Source organism: Netta rufina, assembly GCF_964035555.1.
Source record: "Netta rufina genome assembly, chromosome: 10".
NCBI classification, from domain to species: domain Eukaryota; kingdom Metazoa; phylum Chordata; class Aves; order Anseriformes; family Anatidae; genus Netta; species Netta rufina.
In genome coordinates, this window is record NC_140133.1 from 22,057,201 (window position 1) to 22,079,468 (window position 22,268).

Consider the following 22,268-nt stretch of genomic DNA (forward strand, 5'->3'; position numbering starts at 1 on the left):
CAATCAGTGGATTCTAAAGGACGTTTCAGTCTCTGCAGGTCTGGGGAAGAGGGGTGCATAGTTAACACAAACACACTGAGCTTCCCCACGGTATGTGAATAGCAGGCATGTGTGCTCGATTCTCCTGAGCACCCCTTTGGTTGCATCTGAAGTGATTCTTTCTTCCCTCAATCTGGCTCTGTCTTTCAATTAGAGACTGGGATTTGAAACAGAACAAAACATTAGACTTTAAAATACCAGCTGTGCTTTATTTTAAATGCTTTCTTCTTTCAAAGACGTACTTTGGGAGCGTGCAGAGCCTGGTGTTTTCTCTGTCTCTCTGAGATGGTCCCAGTGGGTTACGGTTTTGAGTTTGTGATTATGGGAGGATTTGTTTCTCTGGATTATGGTAAAATAACTTAAGAAGTGTTGATGATTCTAAGATGAAGAAAGAAAGGTGACTTTTGTTTGTTTTAATTAGTAAAATCATAACTCAAAGTTTTGCATTGTATTGCCTACAACACATTTCTTAAATGGGCCCCAAGAGGGTTCATTTGTACCTGGCATCAGGCAAGCACTGCTCCTTACTGTCCTTCTGTGTGTGTATCTGTGTGTCTCTAATGTGCAGGGCAGGAGCGAATTGGCAAAGACTCGCACTATGAGCAGGAGGGGAAGGTGCAGTTCGTGATCGATGCCGTGTACGCCATGGCGCACGCACTCCACCACATGAACAAGGACCTCTGTGCCGACTACCCGGGGGTCTGCCCCGAGATGGAGCATGCGGGAGGCAAAAAGCTGCTCAAGTACATTCGCAGCGTTAACTTCAACGGTGAGCTGAGAGACTGCTTCCTCGGTAGCCTATTGACCCATCTGTCTTTCCTTTTTTTTCATTTAATTTCACTTCATTCAATTCAGATTAATGCTTTTTTTTAATAGCTTTTCTAGAGTTTGTGGCAGAAGACTGTGTTTATTTAGTGTCTATTTGAAAACATGTTTTAGCCAAGGCAAATAGGCTACTCCAGCACAGAGACAGAAATTGTTGCCTTCCAAAGCCTGTCATTTCCTAGGGGAGAAATAGCTAAGTAAATGCCTAAGTTTGTCTTTGTTACGCCCATTTCTCTATATTGTTTCCTCTACTTGGAGAAAACTAACTGGGGGAAATTCTGGTACCCTGAGCCCAACTTAGTTCCATGCTCAAGAGAAGGGGGCTGATAAAGCACAGGTCCGTTTGCAGAATTGGAACTATAATTTAGACAGAACAGTTACTCCAGCCTTCATTCCTCTGGTAAGTATTTAGAGGAGATGAAACATCCCAGGAAATGAGGATGGGGCAACTTTCTTTTTGCTTATCACATATCCATCAACTCCTTCCAAGGGGGCAGTGGTGGTTGCAATACCAGCCCTAAGTTTCATACAGCACATTGGGCTTTCATTTATTTTTTCCCTGCATTGCACTGTATGAACCAGGCCTAAATACATGTATTAGCAAAATTTCTCTGCCTCTGTATGTTTTACTGTAATTTTATTAGTTTCATTAACAAACACTCACCTCCAACTAGAGACAGCAGAGTAGATCACTTTCAGAGGTAGCATTACAAACCTAATTCCATTTCCCCATCATAAACCTTGCTAATGTACATACCAGGAGCTCTGACTGCTCTGTCCTATTTCTGTATAAGGTTAGAGATCTGAGATTTAACCAGAAGTTAGACCTCCAAATATATATGTAAAACAGATTTAGGAAAGCACTGAAAAAATATCCTTTTGAAACATGGGAGGTAGCCAGGGGTGTCGCTGCCTCGGAAGAAGAGTTTGTGAAAGCTTCGTATCCTCTTTGGACAGTGTGCAGAGGTGTTTCTTGCCATAATCTAGTAATAAACATTTTTATTAATAAATGTAAAGCTCATACACAACCAACAGGACCTGAGAGACTGAACAGTATGCACACAGATGGTATTTCATGATCAAGTTTGGTTGCTTGTGCCAAGGACATTTTTTCATTCCTGTATAAACAACCCTATGAAAAGCAAGGTGAATATCAGGAGATTGTAATTTCCTTCCTTGAAGCAGTGGTGTTAACTACAGCCAGGAGCAAAATTTGAGATGAATAATCTAAGAAAGCCTGAAGAGTTCTTCTACCTTCCTCATTGTGGAAGTTTTTTGTTTGTTTGTTTTTGTTTTTTTCTTTCCCATAGGACAAACTCATATAGAAGCACAGCATTATTTAAAGCATCATGCCATGTCAGTTTTAGTGCTGGAGGACAGGTCATGGATCATCATTAGAGAGTTCTTGCATATACAGATGTTGAATATCCATCTAGTTATTTTAACAGAGCTGAGAAATAATTTGAGAGACTGGGTGCCCAGTTAATTTTGCCTACTGCCTAGCTCCAAGAATTGGTTTATTCTGACTTTGTTTTCCTTATTTCTGGTTTGTTTGTTTATGTTTTTTTTTTTGGGTCAGGATTTTAAAAGTTGACTTTTTTTCTCAATTTCTGATTGATTTACATTGCCATATGGTGTTTTTCTTTGCTTGTACACACGTAACTCACATCTAGCACAGGGACTTGAAATTACCATTCTCCTTCCCTCCAATGGAAAAAAAGCAAATGACTAAGTGAAAACAGTTTTAAAACTTTTAAATCTCTCATGGCCATCTAGCCTTAGCCATTTCCAATGGGAAAAGAATCACTGCCGTTAAGGTTTGGTATCCAGGTGTGTAGTTTAGCCTTTTCTTGTCACATTCAGAGTGCCTGATTGCTCATGGGTTTGCACACCCGTGCGCAGTGTTCAGCTGCAAGCCTTTTGGGGCTGGTTCCTGTGACTATGGAGGGAGGTTTTGTGGATCCTGCTGCTTTTCCATGTCATATAAAAGTAAATTCCCAGAGTTGCTGTGGGTTGATTTCAGCCATCCCAGGGGCACAGGATAAAAAAACATCATACAACTCGCCAGCCAGCCAGAAAAATGCAGAGGGATGCGGGAATAGAAGAAGCTGTGCGAGAGGCTTCTGCAGGTCTGGGTGGTGTAGTGCTGTTTCGATGAAGCCGGGGAACTCTGGGGATGCTGGTGCCCACATGTTCCTTGGCTGTCACACTACAGCTGGGCTACTGGGCTTGCTTCAGCTGTCTCCATTTTAACCTTGCCCTTACCCTGCCCTTCTCTGGGTCACCAGTGCAGCCATTGAATTCTTCTTGGGGACAGGGATGGAAAACATCAGTTAGTCTGTGCTTAAAATCCTGTTCCTACTAGTCTTCTACCTCAATCTGCAGTAAAAACAGAGTAGAACAGTGGGAGTGTTTCGCACAAATTGTGAGCCAGAGAGGGAAAAATGGAGCCCATTTTCAAGCATTGTGAGCCCATGAGCTCAAGATCCTCTTTACATGTAATAGATTTCTTTGTGACTGTGCAGCTGGAGCCACCCTGCATGTACCTGCTTCTGGAGCCTTTTCCTTGCACAGGTAGTGACATTCATGCAGAAAGAGCTCAAGCAATCTTCAATGAAGAGACTGGATTTGTACTAGGAGCTCAGTATGAATTTTGATCTTGTCACATTACCTTGAGAACAAAAAGCCCCAAAATAGGGAAAATTTAAAACCCCAAGTGCTCATGCAGTGAGATGCTGAAAATCTCACCGTGCAAAGTGGTGCAGAGTGTCCCCAGTGAAAAAGGTAAAGGCTTTGTTACTTGTGAGCCCTTCAGGTCCTTAAGCTGCAGTCAGCATGAACTGAATAATAAAGAAACACCTTAGCTAGTCACACCTGGCTAGCACCCTGTCCTCCTCCTGTTAATTCATTTCTCATCTTGTGGTGATTAAGAGATTGAATTCATACAAATTCAGTCCGATCCTGTGTGTTTTTTTTCAAATGCATCCTGCAGGTGAATGTGTGTTATGTACTCCCCATCTGTGTAGTGCGAGGACAGATTATTTGTTGGGAACTGAAGATGAATTAAATTGTCACAGCTTCTGAAGGAGCAAGAAGCTGCAGCCTGCAGGCTACTACTCAGTTTCTGAAGTGCTTGCTGGAGCTGTAACAAAGCTCATACAAATCCTAGCAGAAGGAAAATAAAAACAACTCATCAACCATATATTACAATAATTATAAGATCAAGAAGTCAAATAATAAATAGGATCATTTTTGAAAATCCTTTCGTCTCCGCAATGAGGCTTTCCTACATACGTATTATTTTCCTGAGTGCACAAAGAAGTGGAGCTGCAAGGAGAGACTGAAATGCTGGAACAATTTTTAACCAGGACAGAAGTGGCAGGGTCCCTGCAGAAAGAGCACCGAAACATGCACCAGAGCCCACACAAAGGTTAAAGAAGGTTTGCACTTATGAAGCAGATCCTTGGCTGGGAGTCCAATTACTCCAACTTCAAAGCTGGAAAATGGGAAGCCTCTGCTTGACTTCTGACCTGAGATTATCACAGTTCTTTGTGGTTCCATAGCTAGATCGTCTTCCCTGCCTATCCCTGGCTTTTCACAGACATTTTTTCCTGTAAAATTTTAAAGCATAAATGGTGACAGACCTGAAAACAGCAACAGGCATTTCCTGCTGACTATCAAGTATCCATGTATAAGGCTGGTGTCCTAGGGAGCCGAGTTGGGAAGGTGACCCAGCACCTGATGCTGGGTGGTGCTGGCTGCAGACCTGCAGCACCCAAGCCCACCACTGCTGTTAAATGCTGACATTTCAAATAGGCCCTAAAGGCTGTCTGCATGCAGCTGCACAAACAACTGGCAGTAACCTACCCAGAGTTTTACTGCTTCCCCAGAGCACAGTAATATGATGTGCAGTTGTGATCACTTCTCCGTGTCCAGGCTGGCTTTTGGTCAGAATGGGACTGAGAGGGGCAGCCACAAACGTCTGAGGTGCGTTTTGGGAGCGGCGCTTGAGCTCCTAGACTTGGAATTGTACTTTCCTTTTTGTCAGTTCTATGAGGAAAGGAAAAAAAAAAAAAAAAAAAAAAGAGAGAGAGAGAGAAGGAAAAAAAAAAAAAAAGGAAAGAAAAGGAAAAAAAAAAAAAAAAGCTTAAACTAATATACAACCTTTTTAAAAGCCATGATTAGCTAAATCCCATTTACCATTTGTGCTGACTTTTAGTATGAGCCAAGGAATTACAGCCAGTCCTCCTTATTCCTTCTAAGTGTTTTCACTGTAAGTGTATTCTGGCTACATTAATCTGTAATGACAATTAAATATTGGCCTTGTGCTCATAAGGAACCTGGGAGGAGAGATTTCAGTGGAAGATTTTCTGAGCTAGTCTTTCAGCTGAGTCTATATCTGATCTTGGAGGCTTGCAGGATGGGCAGGAAAAAATCTACCAGGGCTGGAGCAGAATCTATGCTAATTTACTCCCTCAAATCTTCTTTTGCTCACTGGAATTCAATGAAGAATGGGAATCATGAAGAAAACCATAATCTTAAAGTTCAGTGCTACTACAGGAGAGATTTTTCATTGCTTTAGGGGAAAAAAAAATGTTACACAGAGGGAGGAAGCTTTGAATATAGAGATACTGGAGCATTGTCATAATCTTCAATCTTGACACAATATTACTCTACCACCCTGAAACCTATTTTAATGCATCTCAAAATAAATGTCAGCCCTGAAGTTTTCACCTAGATTGCTGAGGAAGTGCAGCAGTGACTTGAATTCTCATTTAGGAAAAGATTCACATCTAATGGCATGGTAATTAAAATGCAGCTGCCCTGGTGAGGACTTGCCTGTCTTAGGACCAGGAATGGTTTGTGCCATCACCGAGTGATCAGAGCTGAGGCTGGCTCTGCTCAGCACCAGGTGTGGAGGAAGGGTGGGGGGATCCTTGCCTTGCTGCTTGCCCTGCATTTCATCACACATTACATGTAGTTACCTTGGTATGTGGCGGATAAAGCTAATTCAGCATCATGATCCTGAACAGCTCCTGACCAAGACACTTCTCAGCCTGTGTCAGAATCACGCGACCCACATAAGGGAGCACCCAAGGAACGGCCTTCCTGTAGTTTTGTCTGTGCTTTTCCATCCCAACCGCATGCTGATTACAGGCATAAGAACATATTGTGGAGGAGGAAGCTATTTCTGGATGCCAGTCAAGATTCACTAGACCTGGGCTGACTTCTGACAGCAGTATCTCTCAGAAGCAGATGGAATGTTTTCTGGGGGGAAAAAAAATCATTTAGAGGCTCCATTCACAGGCGTGATTTTCACTAAAGAACTCCCTAAGGAAAGAGAGATGGGAAGGGAGGCTGGAGGGCAGGAAGAAAAGCCTTCTGATATTTCTTGCTGTGTGCAAAGCTTGAGTGAAGTAAGGCTGATTTAGCTTTGCCCTGTTTTATTTTCAGTCAGTGGGTTTGGGCAGTGGTAATTAATCACCAGAAGAGGGCTAAGATTATTCCACCATGTCCAAAAGTATCTGGTTTAGGTGGTTGGGGTGATAGATAACCTTTGCCTGAAATACATTGCCAGTCTGAAAACTCTCAACCTTGACTAAATAAAATAGCTATCGTAAAGCTTTGGCTATTTTATTTTTTTTTTTTTTTGGTTGGATTTTGTCTCGTTTCCTTCCCCCAGGTAGTGCTGGCACTCCAGTGATGTTTAACAAAAATGGTGATGCACCAGGACGCTATGACATCTTCCAGTACCACACCACCAACACCAGCACCCCAGGATACCGCCTCGTCGGCCAGTGGACAGATGATCTCCAGCTCAATGTGAGTCCTTTCTATTCTTTACTTTTTTATTTGTTTGTTTTCTTTCAGTGGCAGTCACTAAATGGTCGTTTTATTTTTTTCCACCATGCAAAACTTAATCTTTACCATTTCTTTGCAGCTATGTAGTACTTTATTTTTTGCATTGTGTCATCTTTTATTTTGTTCTACAACCTTTTCTCTGTGCTGTGAATACCAAAGCCCCTCAGATGAATAGGGACATTAGGCAGTCATGCAACTTTTATTACTTCTGCATGTCCAAAGTCCCTAGTTGTCAGCTTGGAAAATCAACCAGTAATGCCTTGCTGTTTGAAACCGTTTGTAGATGCTCTTCGGTTTCTCTAGTTTTAGGAAAGCTAAAACTACGTATTTTTTGGATGACTCACCTTTCCTGTACTACTTTCAAGCAAAAGATATCTGTATGAACAAGATGTACCTTTTGTAATGATGAGCAAAAAGAGGGGAAAAAGAAATAAAAATAAAAACAAGGATGTAAGAATAAGTGATCAAAGATTCAGTAGACGCTTCAATGTTGCCCAGAAGAAACAAATATGACTGTTAGCTGAGGAAGCTGGAAACTCTGGGAACTCTTGCCAGCTCCATCCACGCAAGGATGCTCTGTGACAGGCTTGTGGCCTAGGCCTGTGTAGGTCTTGGTTCAGGCTTTCTGCCTGATTTTGTGCAAGTTACTTGAGCCTCATATACCTGGAGAAGATGTGCCAGTTTAACCATATAGGTCTTTGACCCCTCGTAGATAGACACTAAAGCACAAAGACAATACTTTCCGTTCAATTTGACCGTTCTGCAAATTGCCGAAGAAATACCAATTCCTACAAAAGGGTTTTCCTGTTTTGGTCCAGGCTCCTCCTGGTGTTGTACCAGGTCCTTCTCCAGCTCTGGTCTGGCAGTGCCCATCCTGGTTACATTATGCTTGCCGGCCCCGCAGCTGGGTTTCCTGTGGGGAGTAGGTGCAGGGAAAGGGAAAGGAAGGCTATTTCTGTGGGTTTCAAATTTTGGTGCTCAATTTGAGGTAAACTTCTGTATTAACTTATAATTTACAATTCTTTTAGCAAAAATATTAATAATTTATTAAATAAATCTTTATATAAACTACACACCCAGATTCATTAAAATTTAAAACTAAATTAATGGAGTTTAATTTGTATTCCTGATGTTGTGCTAAATGTTTCCATAAAATGCTTGCTTTCCTCACCCTCATATCCCCATGGCTACAGTGTTAAGTCAATAGTTGAGGCTGGCTCAGTAACTTCCCTTCTACTCACTTACGGGTCCTAGTTTCTCACCAGAATCCCTAGGGGATTAATATTGCTATGACAATCCCTGCACGTATTTTCTTACAATCACAAAGAAAACTGTGGAGTTTAGAGAAGTCAAGGATGCACCAAAATAGCTAAACAAAATAATAGCTGCTATTAAATATGTCCCAGGAAAAACTGCTGATGGGTACAATTTGCCTTTAGTAATTATGTGGGGCTAACACTTCAGGATATTATCCCAATTCTCATTTCTTTAATACCAACAGAAGAGAAACAAAGGACGTGATAATGTCTGCCTTTATTTGTTACTCTGTAAAGCATGTAGAGGTTGCCTAATAGAATGCTCTATAGAAACGCAAGAAGTTGGCTGACCAGCTGTGTTACCTGGCTGACTTCTACAAATGCAACTTGCAGTGCTTTGAGGTACCTGAAGAGGACAACACACCCCTCCTGGAGGCACTGATGTGCCTGAAGGAGACAGAAATGGATCACTCCTACAGGAGCTGGGCATTCTCATGGGAAATTTGGTGGTATTGCTTCTTTCTCTATACAGAGTTAGCTCAGCAGGTCCCTGTTTTATGTTTTCATATACAAACCTCTGCAAATCCTTGAACTGTCAAAACACAAATGTAGTAGGAAAAAATCCCTGTGAAACTGTTGAATCTTGCTTTTCCAAGGATTTGTCTTCTTCATACTCTACCACAGCAGCATTCTCTATCATGTTCCCTGTGACTCCTTCCCATACTTGTCTCCACAGTTTCTCTGCAGTGCCTGAACTCCCTCCCACACTCCTATATCATTTGCTGTGCAAGCAACAGCCTGTATTGTGGCTGTCTTTGAATTATACATACGCCAGCTGGTCGGCTGGCAGGCCGAATCGAAGGGGGAGAGAGAAGTTCAGTGCAGGTGGGTCTTTCTTCTAACTATCCACTGCAGACACATCCTTCAGAAACCTCTGCTTGTATCAAATACATTTCAAATTGGCCAGCAAGTTCTGCGAGTTCAAAAGTTATGAGAAAGGAAGTTGGCGCAGACAGATGGCTGGGCAGACAGTATGCGCATATGTTCCACTTCCTTCAAATTTTGTCTGGAAATTATAGCAAAATTTAGGAATTCCCAACAGATGCGCAGAAAGCAAATTTAAGTAAAACTAATCCTGCTGTTAATAATTACAGTTAAAGATGTAGTTTACACAAGGGTATTGACCAGAAAGTAGACTGCTGTCAGATTTGAACAAGCAGGCATACTGGGTCAGTCTCTTGCATTGAAGTGAGTGGCAGATCTCCATTTGACAAAAAAGCCAGTTCGGGCCCTTTTGTTCCACCTCTACCCTGATTTCCTATTTGCTATTGTCGAGCTTTTGGGGGTTCATTAAACGCCAAGGTTGCTCAAAGTGTGCAGTTTGTTGAGTGGCTCGGTCCAGGTTTGGCTGTGCAGTGCCATCAAGGCTGCTCGAAGAGCAGGCTGGAGAAGACCCATCCCCAGAGCTTGGGCTCTTGCACAGGAGTGCTATCCAGCTCCATGATCTAGGACCAAACGAGCTGTGGGGGCACCGAGGCCCTGCACAGAAGACTGAAGGTCTTGGCTGAGCATTCTCCGTGCGGGAAGTGCTCTTGGCTCTGATGTGTGGCAGGCACCCGGCTGAGCTGTGCCGCTCTTGTGCTGTCCTCCTGCAGCCTGGGGCACGGCGGTGGGCAGGAGGCTCTGCTTCACCTCCAAGCTTGTCCTGGTGAGCAGGGAAGTGGTTACAGGAGACCTATTTATCTGTCATTAGAGAGAGGTGTCTTCCTAGAGCAGCTAACATTTTCTTCCAGTTCTTCTAATTAACACTGTGCTTCTAGGCTATTATTGTTTGCATAGGCTGCATCGTGTTGTTTTAATTGTGTTGACATCTCCAGCTCGTCGGGTGTGCTCTTCCAGCTCAGCGCTATGGCTCGTAAAGGTGCCACTGGGTTGCCTGGGTGCTGATCTGAGGCTGCAGCACATTTTCAGGATGACTGAGGAAAGCGCATCCTCAAATGATAAAGAGCAATGGTGGAAAACGTCGTCCTTACTGCTGTTACTGTGTTAGAGGGGATTCAAGTAGCTTTAACCTGAAATACGTTTCTCTTGCAGAGCATCAGGAGAGGTTGACTGTTAGCTCCAGATGAAATTAAAATGTCTCTAATTTGTTTGCAAATAGAAACAAAAACATATTAAAGATGCCTAAACACTGTGTGCAGAGCTGAACAGCAACAAAAAAAAGATCGGTATTGTTTTAGAGATGTGCCCCTGAATTGTAAATTGTTCAGTAACATTAAGCAGTGTACAGCTTGAAACGTGACTGCCACTTAAATGGAGCCTTTTGTGTGCAGAGTCAGGAAGGCTGGCTGCTTGGCAATTCCTAGCTCTTTTTATAATTTCCTCCAGCAATAAGTGATACATCGCTGCAATCTTTCTAAACAAGTGCTTAGAAGATTAATAGTATTGATAATTATCAATATGGTTCCATAAACATGTACATTACACAGATCTAACTCCTTATAAATCCTGGCTCATGTTATATAGTGCAAAGGAAATCACTCCGTGCTTATTAATAACTCCCTCCTCCTTGGGGAAATAGCTATGCTAGGTTATTTTCTTCACTGTAGGTTCAGGCCAGTATTTTAGAGAAACAGAAAGACGGGGGAAAAAAATCAGTCTTGTTTTAAAAAAAGTCACATTCATGTACCTCAGTGTCTCTGGTCTCAGAGCAAACAAGGTGCTTCAAGCTCACTGGTCAGCTTTCACCCTACAGCGAGAGAAGCCAGGGAAGGAACAGGGAGCTGTCCCTGGCCTAACGGGAGGATTGCAAAGCAAGCAACTGCCAATGATGATGCAATTTCTACGCTGTGATTCTTTTTTTTTCCCCACAAATAGAAATATATTAAGTAACTTCATAATCATCTGTGCAATTTATGCAGATCCTACACACTTCACCAACTATTGAAGCTACTTGTGCTCAGACTAATCCGAAAACGTCTCTGTTACAGAATTTGAAAATAAATGTTATGAATAGTAAGCTAATGAAAAGAGTAATTAAATGTCTAACCTTCTGCTGAGAGACCTATACGTACCTGATATTTTTGGTAAAATATCCAGAACAGCAATTGGATCCAAGCAGCTATTCAGTGAAGCTTGATGCTCAGCAGTATTCTGCCAACAGATGGCATTTTTCTAAAATAATGTGTTGAAATTTCTGTTCATTGTTTTCTCTGTTTTGTTTTTGCTTGCAGTAGAGCATGTTCAGAGCAGATGTATTTTGCAGAATATTTTACAGCAAAAGACGTGTCTTTCTGGAGCATATGCAAATTTCAGGGATTTCACCAGTTCTGGTGGAAGGGGAGCAAAAGGGCACATATCTGGCCAGTTAGAAGTTTTTGCTTCAAATAGCAAGGGATGAGAGTTCCACCACCAGTGATTTAGGTTAGTTTTGAGGATTTTCATACATTTTAAAAAGAATGTATTTGACCTATTTTTTTAAGTAGTTTATCTGAAATTTAAAAATAGAAATATGACCTTTCCCAACCCAGAAAACTTTAGCTTAATTTCACCTGAGTAAATTTGTGTGCAACTGAAAGCACAGTTATGATAGCATTATCAGGACTAGCTCCTGCACACATGTAATACATAATTGCAAAACCTATTTGCAAACATATAAAAAGTGTTTATATGCATTTATGTGTGTCTATATGGGTGGTTGGATATACATGCACAGCCCTTTGTCATATAGAATCCATAGGATTTCTGTTGGTTTGCAACATGCAACTGAGCTTAAAATCATGCTTTAAAGATTGCGACAAGATGGATAGAAATTGGTATCAATTTCCTTTCTCATTTCAGCTATTGTCACATAAACTGGCCCTTGTAGTGTCATTTCCCATTCCTGTTACAGACGGTAATGAGTAGCTGGTACAAAGATGATGCATCTGTATTACAGCCTGCAGACTGAAATCTTGTGAGATGATGGGTTGACATGAGAGATACATTATTCAGGTGTCAGACAGACTCATTACGCAAATTCAGCAAATGAGGTCGGGGTGCTATTGAAAATTAAGATTTTAAGTATTAAGTATGATTAGTATGTTTTGTTTTCATGTGTCACTGCAGAACCTTAAGCTTTCAGCTGAGGCAGACACTTGCTGAAAATTACCACAATTTACATTTTTAATGAAATTGTCTAAAGCCTTAGATTTAATTAACTCTACGTTATAGTATGTTGACATATACCGAGATGTGATTGTATTCAGCAATAACTGGCTTCCTAATAGCTGAAAAAGTATGAATTATTTCAGTGACCAGTGCCTCATTACATTTTCAGGAAGTAACTTCATCTGGGCTGTTCTTCCTTATAGCAGCGTTACTCAGTCTGTGCCATTCCTGATGAACTGAAACTGCCCTTAGTTCTGATCCTGAACTGGGGCTATGTTCCATAACACCTAAATGCAAGGCATTCTATATTTTCTCGAGGCATACTTTGGAAATATTGTATCTAAAAATAGTTAGTTTTATGTTATATTTAAAAATAAATAAAAACTACAACTAATAATAAAATCTTTCACCATTTAGACTTCATTTAGATGAGGTAAAACTACCTGAAGCTCTCCTCCCCAGTAGCATTTCTATTCTGCTTTCCTGACCCTGGTCCTGTTTCTCCCTCTGCTTTTTAGCATTGCATCACATAGCCAGTGCGTAAAATCTGGCAGTAGCCTCACTTGTGAGGCCACAGGTGCCTGGTTTTATGGGAATTAATTCACAGGGTAAGCACTGCTAAATGCAAAGTCATCCCAGAAAGGTCTGCAGCCCGTTTTCAAAATTCCTAGCTGTAGCTGGGCTTTGTGAGCTCAGCCTTCGTTGCACCTTCAGCAAAATTGGGTGTGATCTGGTCAGAAATGCAAAGGTGAGTAACTATATCGGTGTGTTGCTAAAATACATCCTAATTACATGTTTTGGTGAGACAGTTCACCGTGCCCAACATGTCAATAGCTATAATGTACATACTAATGATAAATGTTGTTTATTTTGTTCTGTTATTAAATCCTCTGATCTTTCCTTGCTCATGTCAACCACGACTGGCACAAACACCTTTAATTATCTTAACTTGCGGAATTAATTTTCTCTCAGCCAACTGGAAGGGAATTTTTCAAGCCACTGGCCCGCTGAATGGCCATATGCTTATTCCTCAGTCCTCAGTGATTCCAGATCAGGTGCCTGAAATGTGCAGGAGCCAGCAGTGGGCCCCAGTCCTGCCAGCCCTGCTCTGGAGCCGTGGCTGCAGTGCGGCTTGGTCTGCTCACGGGATGGAACCGAGGTGGGCCACAGTATGGGCTGCAGTACAGGCTGCAGCACCACAGGTGGCTTTGATGCATTAGGTTTAGAAACTGCTGCTGTAAATAACTTTCATCCAGATGAGGGCAAAACCTGAAAATACGTGCTGGTAACTATGTGAATCAAGCAGGGCTTATTCTGTATGACAGAAGAGAGCTAAACAATTTGTTGCAGGTTGTCATTAAGTGCCCACGCATTCTTCAAAGAAAAGTCAGTGCGTGTTGTAATCCAGAGAATCTCAAGGGTGTGTCCCCCAGGTTTCCCTAATACACCTGTGCCAAAGTGAACCAGAATTTTTGGGGAGCAGTGTGGTGCTGACAGTGTTAAAGTCCATGCACATGTGGTAGGAAGCTGAGGGCTGGGCCCAGTCACATCAGCAAGCAGCCTGAGTGTGTGCTGCTGCCACCTCCTAGCAGTCCTGTGCAGCTGTCCTGCACTGAGAGCTCATGAGAAGGGAATGAGGAACCCTGCCAGAGCATCATTTTTTGGTACAGATTAAATAGAGAGAATGTGAACTTTAGAAGGCTTTGATGGGGTTGGCATAAATAGCATAACGGAATGAATAGCTGCACCTCCCGGTCACCTCCGTCTGCAGAACTAGAGAATAACCCCCACATGAGGAGGCTCAGGCCAGTGAGGACCCTTTCCTGGTTGTTACCTGACATACATGAAAATCACAAGAAAAGTATTTTAAACAAAAGGTTATTCAGTGATTCGAGCTTTCCATTTAGATTTTTGCTATATAAAAGTAGGAAGGCAATAGTTAAATGTTACATCTCACTCTGAAAACTAACTCAGACTTGGAATTAAAGGTGTGAAATGTCATTTTTTCTTTGTTACTGACCCATTTTGCCTAGGTTGTAATGTATACTGCATGAGCTGTGCTACCTTTAGGCAAAGCAAAGTGTATTAAGCTGTATCAGCTTCTGGCGACACTGAGCATCAGTATAATTTTCTTCCAGGTCTAAGAATGTCACAAGGTAAAATGCTTATAAGGATATAAATGCTAAGAGAAACCAAGCTGAGAGAATATCTAAGATATAGCACATATCTTCTCAAAGATCGAGGGAAAATGATAATAACAATAAGGAGCTCATAAAAGTTGTAATGGAAAAAAAATATATATGTATCAGACAACTTCTTGACTTCAGAATTTGCCTCATCTTGTGGTGTTCTCTTAAATGTACAGGAGCCTGTGGGCAGTCAGACTTGCTCTGAGAGCAAGTAAGGTGAGAAATAGAAGGTCAAAAAATAAATAACTTGTATTTTTAAAATAGGTGATGTTTTTGCTCCTGCACATCACTTCTTAAATCCCTTTTTGCAAGTCTTCTGTACTTTTGCCAGCAAAGATGTTTAAGAGCAAATACTTTCCTGGGATTTCTATGGATAATTATGAGTTTTGCTTGCTTTTGGCAGTAGTAATAATGCCAGTTGATGTGTTATTGAGGATTTAGTATTCTTTTCCAATACCTGAAAATGGAAAGATGTTTTCAGTGACAGATGTGTCTTGTTGCATTCGGAGAACTTCATCCAGGCGTGTAGAGGCAAACCCTGTGTCAGTGCCGCTGCTGCTCTGAGCAGGAGGCCAGGCACCACGAGTTGTACAACAGCCAGTGAGCACTTCAGATTTTGCAGTTACCTGCCAGGTAATAAAGTTATCTTCTTAGATCCATTGTGAACTTGTGGGACTTGCACTGGGTGAAAGAGTCCTCTTGGAGGGCTGCTCGCTCAGCTCTTCGGGAGAAAGCACCTGGTGAGGTGCAGGTAATGGTGTAGCCTAATGCAAAGGGCAGCAAGGTTTTACTCTTTGCCTTGGTTGCAGAGAAGATGTGCTCTTCGTATGCAGAACCTGGAAGCAGGAGTACTACGCAGGCTTACAGGCATTTGATCTCAGCTTTAACTTTGTATGTTTGGCAGATCCTCAGCAGATGAGGACTAGTGTTCTCAAGTGACATCCTGGAAATCGGCTGTTTTGTTTCCATTTTTATTTACTGGGTTTGCACGTACGATATTTTAGGGTATTGTATTAACAGATATGAGAACAATTGGCTTAATGCTGTTTTGTAGCCTTAAAACACAATCCAGCTGTGTTCTGTAAGATGAAATTTTAAAACCATACAGATGCACGTGCCAAGGATAGCAGAACGTAATTATGATGATTGCATAATATTGCACTTGTTTTATTTAGAGGGGAATAAGAAATTCTGTAAAGGGTTTTAGAAAGCTCTGCCCACACCAGGACCCTGTGAACGGCCCTTAGAGTTTCCAACAATTAAGCAAATTATAAAGGTTTCCAAAGGAGTTCATGCATTGAATAGGTCAAAAATAATCATTTTTAAAATGTCCCTGAATACTGACTTACATAGAAAATTGATGTGGTTTGCAGCAAGACTATAACATTGGATATATAGCGTGCATTTTAATGTGCCTCAGGCTAATTGTTTGCGTGGTAGGCAATAATGGCCCCAAATAAAGAGCTGAGAAGAGTCTTTAGCCTGCACTTAAAAAAGGCTTTTCCTCAAATTTTATTTGCTTTGTTTTCACTGTTTGTTTGTTTGTTTCTTCTTCCACTCATCTGAAAATGTACTTTTAATATGAAAATGCTGCATTAAATGATTCCCATGAAACAAGCTTGTTTACTTGTTAATTGCACCTTTTAATGGCATGGAGGATGTGTATTTGACCATTAAATGTAGCATCTGAGCATCCAGCTCCCAGTGGTAGCTAGAAATTGTGCCTATAATTAGATATTTTGTTCCATTCTTGCACTGCCTGTCATTTAGACAGGCTGGTGAAGTAAAATACGTAGTATGGAATTCCACCTCCCTTGGCAAAAGCAGAGCTTTGGGTCCCTTTCTCTTTCAGAAAAACAACTGCAAAAGGCAGTACAGGCTGTTCTCCTGGATTTGGAATGCCTCTGTGACTGTAATGTCTTCCATGCTGCTGGGGAGGAGCGGGGAGCAAGAACCCCTGTACTGGAAAGGACATGCTCCGATGGCAGTTAAATATTTCGGGTGCTTAGCTGGACAGCATAAGTGATTGCTTCCAGTCACCTTTTATTTATTTTATTTTTTTTTTCCCAGAGAGGTGAAAGAGGATGGTGGGAGGGGAAAAGGTAATTTGTTGCTTTACTGCTAATTTAATACTCTGAAATGTGATGAGGCACAAAATTCCTAAGTTTGGCTTGATTAACGTAGGAAACGAAGCTCTGAGTTTATTTGCAGAATTTTAGTGGAACTTATTTACAGAATTTTAATGGAACTTCAGGAAGACAGAAACATTATTGATGCAATTGGAAGGCCCGTATTTTTCCACACCCAGACCAACCCAGCATCCCGTGTAGCTTTCAAAGCAGTAGCACACCAGGTGCCAGCATTCACCCATCGCCCGCTCAGTGTCTGCCTGTCACCAGCCACATCATTTCCCTTTTCCTTCCCCGGTCCCGTTTCAGTGAGCTGTGACTGCAGCCTTAATGGAAGAGTTGCCCCAGGCAAAGCTTAATTAAAGTCCCATCAGCCAGCCCTAATTTTCTGTGTACCAGTTACAGTGGTTGGGACTGATTGACTGAATATAACCTGAGCAAGATAATTTAATAGTATTACTAATGCTGCAGCAATCCAACCGAGGCCTAAAGGTGCTGAGTTTCACTCAGAATTTTGTATATCTTTCATCTTGCTTCCCAAGCCCCTGTGTCATTATGCCATGCATGCTAGCCATGATGAGAAAATTACTGTACCATTGATGCTGATTCTTTAAAAATGGAAGACCAGGACCAAATAATTTGACTAGCAAATACTGGTCTTTGAATTGGCTTGGGAATTAGTAGGATAAATAAACTAAAGCATTCTGAGTTGGCAGGCACTTTAAGATAAATGCTATCCAAATCTCACACATGCCATTTGGTACATCTCTAGTTATTACCCTTTCCATTTTGAAAGTAATATATCAGATTTGGCAGCTGCATTCCTTTTTCAGAACCGTAAATAACAGAAAAAGAAGTTATTAGCTCATAAGCAGAGATAAATAAGCACCAAGGGATAATCCTTTTCTCAAAACCTGAGTAAGGTCAACTCTTGGTTCTACCATGAAAAATAACTCAGGAAATGAGTCTTGGGAAAAAAAGTCAGAATTTCTGGATTTGTTTCTAGATACCACTGTCATCCAGTCTTGTTATTTGGGACTTAAACTTGCTAATTGCTGAGTGTTATGAAAGTGTTAGAAATGAGCATTTGATTTCTAGCTTTTCACTTAAATATCTGAGCAATTACTTTGACCCAATATCAATCTATATTTTAGGTGCTTTGGTAGTTTGGATCGAGGGATTCTTGTAATCCTGCACAATGAATCCCTTTGGTCTTGATTTCTAGGACAGGCACAGAGCAAGTACAAAACTTCAAATACGCAGGGAAGGTCTGTTAGAGTCCTTGGGCACGTACTGAAACTCTGTGCGCTGCTGCCTTGGCTTTCATCTCCCTCTGCCGTGGCTTCATTATACCAGCTGCAGAACTTCCTTCGTCCTACTTAGCACGTACTGCTGCATCCGTGTGCCACTTTGAGATCTTTGGGTGGAAAACAGTGCGGGAGTCAGGTGGACCATTTTATCTGTCTTTGTCAAGAGTCATGTGTAAGGTAGCCTTACCTAATTATTTATTGCATACCTCATGACTTTTAAGTTTCTTATTTTCATTCTAGCTGCAGCGTGGCTATATTTGAAATTAGATCCTTGTGAACGTGTCCAACCATCCTAACAAGCAGAAGAAAGCAAAAAGCTGTGATTGAAGGGAACTTTGCTGAGGCGCTTTCCGACAGAACTGTAAAATATTGAACAGCTTCTCTTACATGAGTATGTAACTGGGACACCTCGCTTTGAAATGAAATCCTGCATCTTTCCCTTCTCTGTTTTGTGCCGTGGTGTGTACAGCTGTTATGACCTGGGTCCAGCATGGTATGCTCAGGACGGCTGCACCCAGTGCGGTCGCTGCCCGCCTGCAGTCGCGGGGGCCATGCCGGTGCCACAGTCTGTGCTCTCCTCCATCAGGGTGCCAGGCCTCGTCTTTAGCTGTGCTTTGTTAAAGGCCGTGACACTGAAGGACAAGCTAGCTTATGCCAAAGGGTATAAAATGTGTAAAGTAGTCCAGGCAGCTACGTTTGTAACCTGCTTTCATTGTCCCAGTTAGGAGCCAGACAAGCTGTAAATTGCTCCTTTAATTAAGCAGCATTTTATCTCCTTATATATGGCCACAGGAACATCAGGAGTTGGCAAAAGTGCAGGTTGTGAGCAGTGGGACAACTGGGAGGTTTTTCAGGCTGAAATCTGTCGTTTGTGAGTTCTGCCAGTGAGATCTGCTCTGCGCAGTGCTGCTCCCCACATGGGAGCTGTTACTTTCTGCATCTAAAATATTAAAGTGAGCTTGGCCTATTTCGTGAAATATGGAAGAAGAGTGTTAGACTTGGTTATGTTTTGAAAATTTTGACAATGAAATATTCTGGAGGTGAAACTTCAGGTATAACACAACTGGCATCAACATGGAGCCCCCCCAAAACACCCCATCATTCCAAGCCCCGGGCTGGGGGCTGAGTACAGAAACTAATTGTAAGCCACTTCGGGATGAAAAATTCTCTTAGATTGCTTCTACTTTCGGAAGATAGATTTGCTTTAAGCTATCAACTTAAATAGATAAGCACTTATTATATTTATTACTTATTATAAATGTACATTTGGAAGAATATGTTCTTTTTTAATTTAAAAATGCAGGGACTGCGGGATGAATACTGAAGATGCATGGTCCTTCCCCTTCCATTACTGAGGAGACAACACAAGGCTGTAGTCAGATATAAAACCATTAAAATAATTAATTTTCAGTTTTATTGTGTGTCAACAGGAATGTATGATAATAAGCGTTATTGCAAAAATTGTAGATTAAGCATTTTTCTCTAAATCAGTGTTGTGCTAAAAATGTCCTTGGTTTAATGTAGAACAAATAGCCTTTGGTGCTCATTAAAGAAGTTATTACAAGTGCTCAGTGGAACTGGCATCTGCTGCTCTCTAAGCAGGTGAGGTCGGTGGAAAATGATGACAAATATTAAGCTAAACAGACAGTATGAGCAGAAAAGGAAAGAGGAAAATAAATCAGTCTATGTAGGTTAAGATCTGCTTATTATGAGACCACCAAAAAGGTGCTACGGATTAGAAACAAAAATGATGATTTTAGTTGGAACTTAAATCAGAAGTAGTTGAACATGTCACATAAAATGCAATGCAGGTGCTATGCAGATTTTTATGCTGCACCCAAATACCAGGTGCCCCTACTCCAGGTGGCAAGAGCTAGCACCAGAGCAGGGGGATTTAACACATGGGGTGATGCACAGAGTCACCAGGCCTTTCTGTCAGCCCTGGGCAGGAGTGGAGCTAACAAGAAAAGTTACAGTATGGGTTAAACACTGCATTTGCCATGCCTGGGCAAGTATTGGAGTAGGTTCATGTCTTTCTCTGGTAGTTTGGCTTATCACTGCAGTTATCTGTTTAAGGGATTTTAGTTGATATTTTGCAGGAGGCTTTGTTGACTGTGTGTTATTGACATATTCTTAGCTTAAAACTGTTATCATGTTAAAGCCCGGGATTGAAAAACTAATTACAAGACATTAATAGCTAAGCCCTAAGAGCTAAGTCATGCAAATATTGCTATCTGGGAAGTTGAATATACAGAAACTGTTTGAACTGCTGACTTAGTGACTGGAGCCTGAAAGCAATCTGCGAGGCAGCAATAAATCGGGGCGCAGTGCTCCGCAACTGGTTTCTGGTATGGCTGGGAAATTAACAGCACGATTGGTACAAATGTCCTGTTGGGGAACAGGGCTCTTTTTCCTGAGTAGGTTAATTATCAGTAATGTAATTATTTTTGTACTGATTTTTATTTTAATCAAACATTGCATGAAACAATTTAGTTCAGAACAAATAGCTTATTACAGAAATGTTTGTGGTGGTGAGAAAAGAAGCGACGATGTTTAAATTACACGCAGATATCGAGTTACTTTATTCATTAAAATGAACAATTACGTTGGGCCTTATGAGACAGGCTAAGCATTTCTTGTTAATGTTATTCTGTAGCGAGCATGCCGAGAATTAATCTAGGGAACAGATCCCAGCCCACCAGCTCGAGGTGTGTGGACAGGGGCACACAGGAGGCTCAGCCCCACATGCCTGCTGCCTGCTCTGGTTCTCGCTGCTGGGCTCCGGGGAGCTAGGGGGCAGCTGCTCCCACTGCAAGGGCCCAGAGCAATTTCCAGCCCTGTTTGTGGAAATTGGCATCTAGAAACGAACCCAGCAAATAAAGTAAGTAGGAGCGTGTGGCCTTCGGGAAGAAGGCTGGTGCTGGGGGCATGTCCAGCATCCCTGTGAGGATGCTGGACTATGAGGGGTGGCAGGGGAAAACGCAGCGTAATGCCATCATGTAGTGGGTCTCGTGGATCCAAGTATCATGGAGTGGTGCCAAGTTCTTCTGAATGTCCTGCAATGAATGACATTTTTTCCGTTTATCAGATCACTTAATCAGTGGATGAGCTCTAATAGCATCAGTCTGCACATTATACTGCTGGAGATGGGCTACTTAACATGATGAGAAGTGGATAATGGGTGGAGATGTGATTTTTTCAAGAAATTAGACATACGTGTGTCTACAGCACCTAATGCAGTCTGGGTTTTGAGTCCTTCCCAGACTTGGCAGAATTGTAATGGAGGAGTTTGTTGTGTCCCACAGCACTGATTTGGTCAAGTGCTAAGTTCAAGGTGCAAAACTGTGGGATAGCTGTGAGCACAGCGTATCCAGCTACATCCGTAAGTGGTGTTAGTCTGGGAAAAAGTAAATCCCCTAATCCTCTGTGTGCCATTTCTGTGTATTACTGAAATGGAAGTTTGTACATAAAAAAGCCACATTTGTATTCATTGCAAGAGTACTTTCTCATGATTTATTAAATTGTTTACTTACTGCTTTCTAAATGATAAAATTAGCATTTTCAGATAATTACTTTTTGGTTATGGGATAAGTGTTTATTTTACTTACTTATAAATCTTATATTTTTATAAGTACTTAGCACTCTTCTTGGAAAAATTGTAGTTCTTTGTTATAAACATAACTGACAATACCTCCAGTTTTTAGATGGGAAGTGGAAGAAAAATGGAGCAAGGACCTTATCAGGTACCTTGCCCAAGCTGCTCAAAAGCTGAGTGTTTGCTTTCACATGAACAGCTTTAAAATATTGACTTTTATCTGAACCTAACAGCAGTGAATCTCATGGTTTGCTACAATCAGATTATATTGAATTAAATGACCTGCTATTTTGTTTTTGTAGAATGTCCTCTTACAGTTTTGTGGACAAATATCATCCATACTATTTCAGCAGGATTCCGTGGTTCTGATACTGAAACTCTGAACTCAGCAAAATCTTGAAATAAGCAGTTTCCAACTCACAGTGACAAAAATATTGGGAAAATGCCATCAAATAGAAGCAGGCTTAGATTAAGTAAATGGAAGAAGTGGCTGAATATAACTTTTTTTTTTTTTTTTTTTTTTGCCACAATAGAAGTCTTTTCTAGATTCAGGTTTCAAAAGCTTATTTCAAGGAAAATGCAGAAAACGGGCAACAGAAAAATGTGCATCAGGCACAATTATTAGCTCCTAAGGCAGCCAAATACACAGCTGAATATTTTATTGCTTTTGTTTGCATTTCTGAAGGCAGTTATAAAACCAAAAATTTATTTAAAAGAAAAAATATTTCAAAAATATTTTTTTGCTTTGTGGGGAAAGCATCTCCAGTTTGATTCAGATTCTCATCTCACAGCTCCAGGTCTCTGTGACAGGTGGCCTATCTACCAGGCAGTTTTCATTATTAATTTTTTAGCTAGAAGCAGCAGAACACCACGAGTCTTTCTGAGGCCAGCAATATAGAGTTATCACAGTGTGG

General features: G+C 41.4%; 1 protein-coding gene across 1 annotated transcript in view; it reads left to right on the top strand.

Moving 5' to 3' along the window:
* GRM7 (glutamate metabotropic receptor 7) overlaps window positions 1-22,268 on the top strand; it is a gene marked incomplete at both ends in the record, with an annotated part of 239,493 nt that overhangs the window by 179,187 nt on the left and 38,038 nt on the right. Inside the window, 2 exons of the mRNA XM_084292935.1 lie at window positions 608-808; window positions 6,548-6,687. Of these exons, the coding sequence (XP_084149061.1) occupies window positions 608-808; window positions 6,548-6,687 (341 nt within the window). The remainder of the gene's footprint in view (window positions 1-607; window positions 809-6,547; window positions 6,688-22,268) is intronic.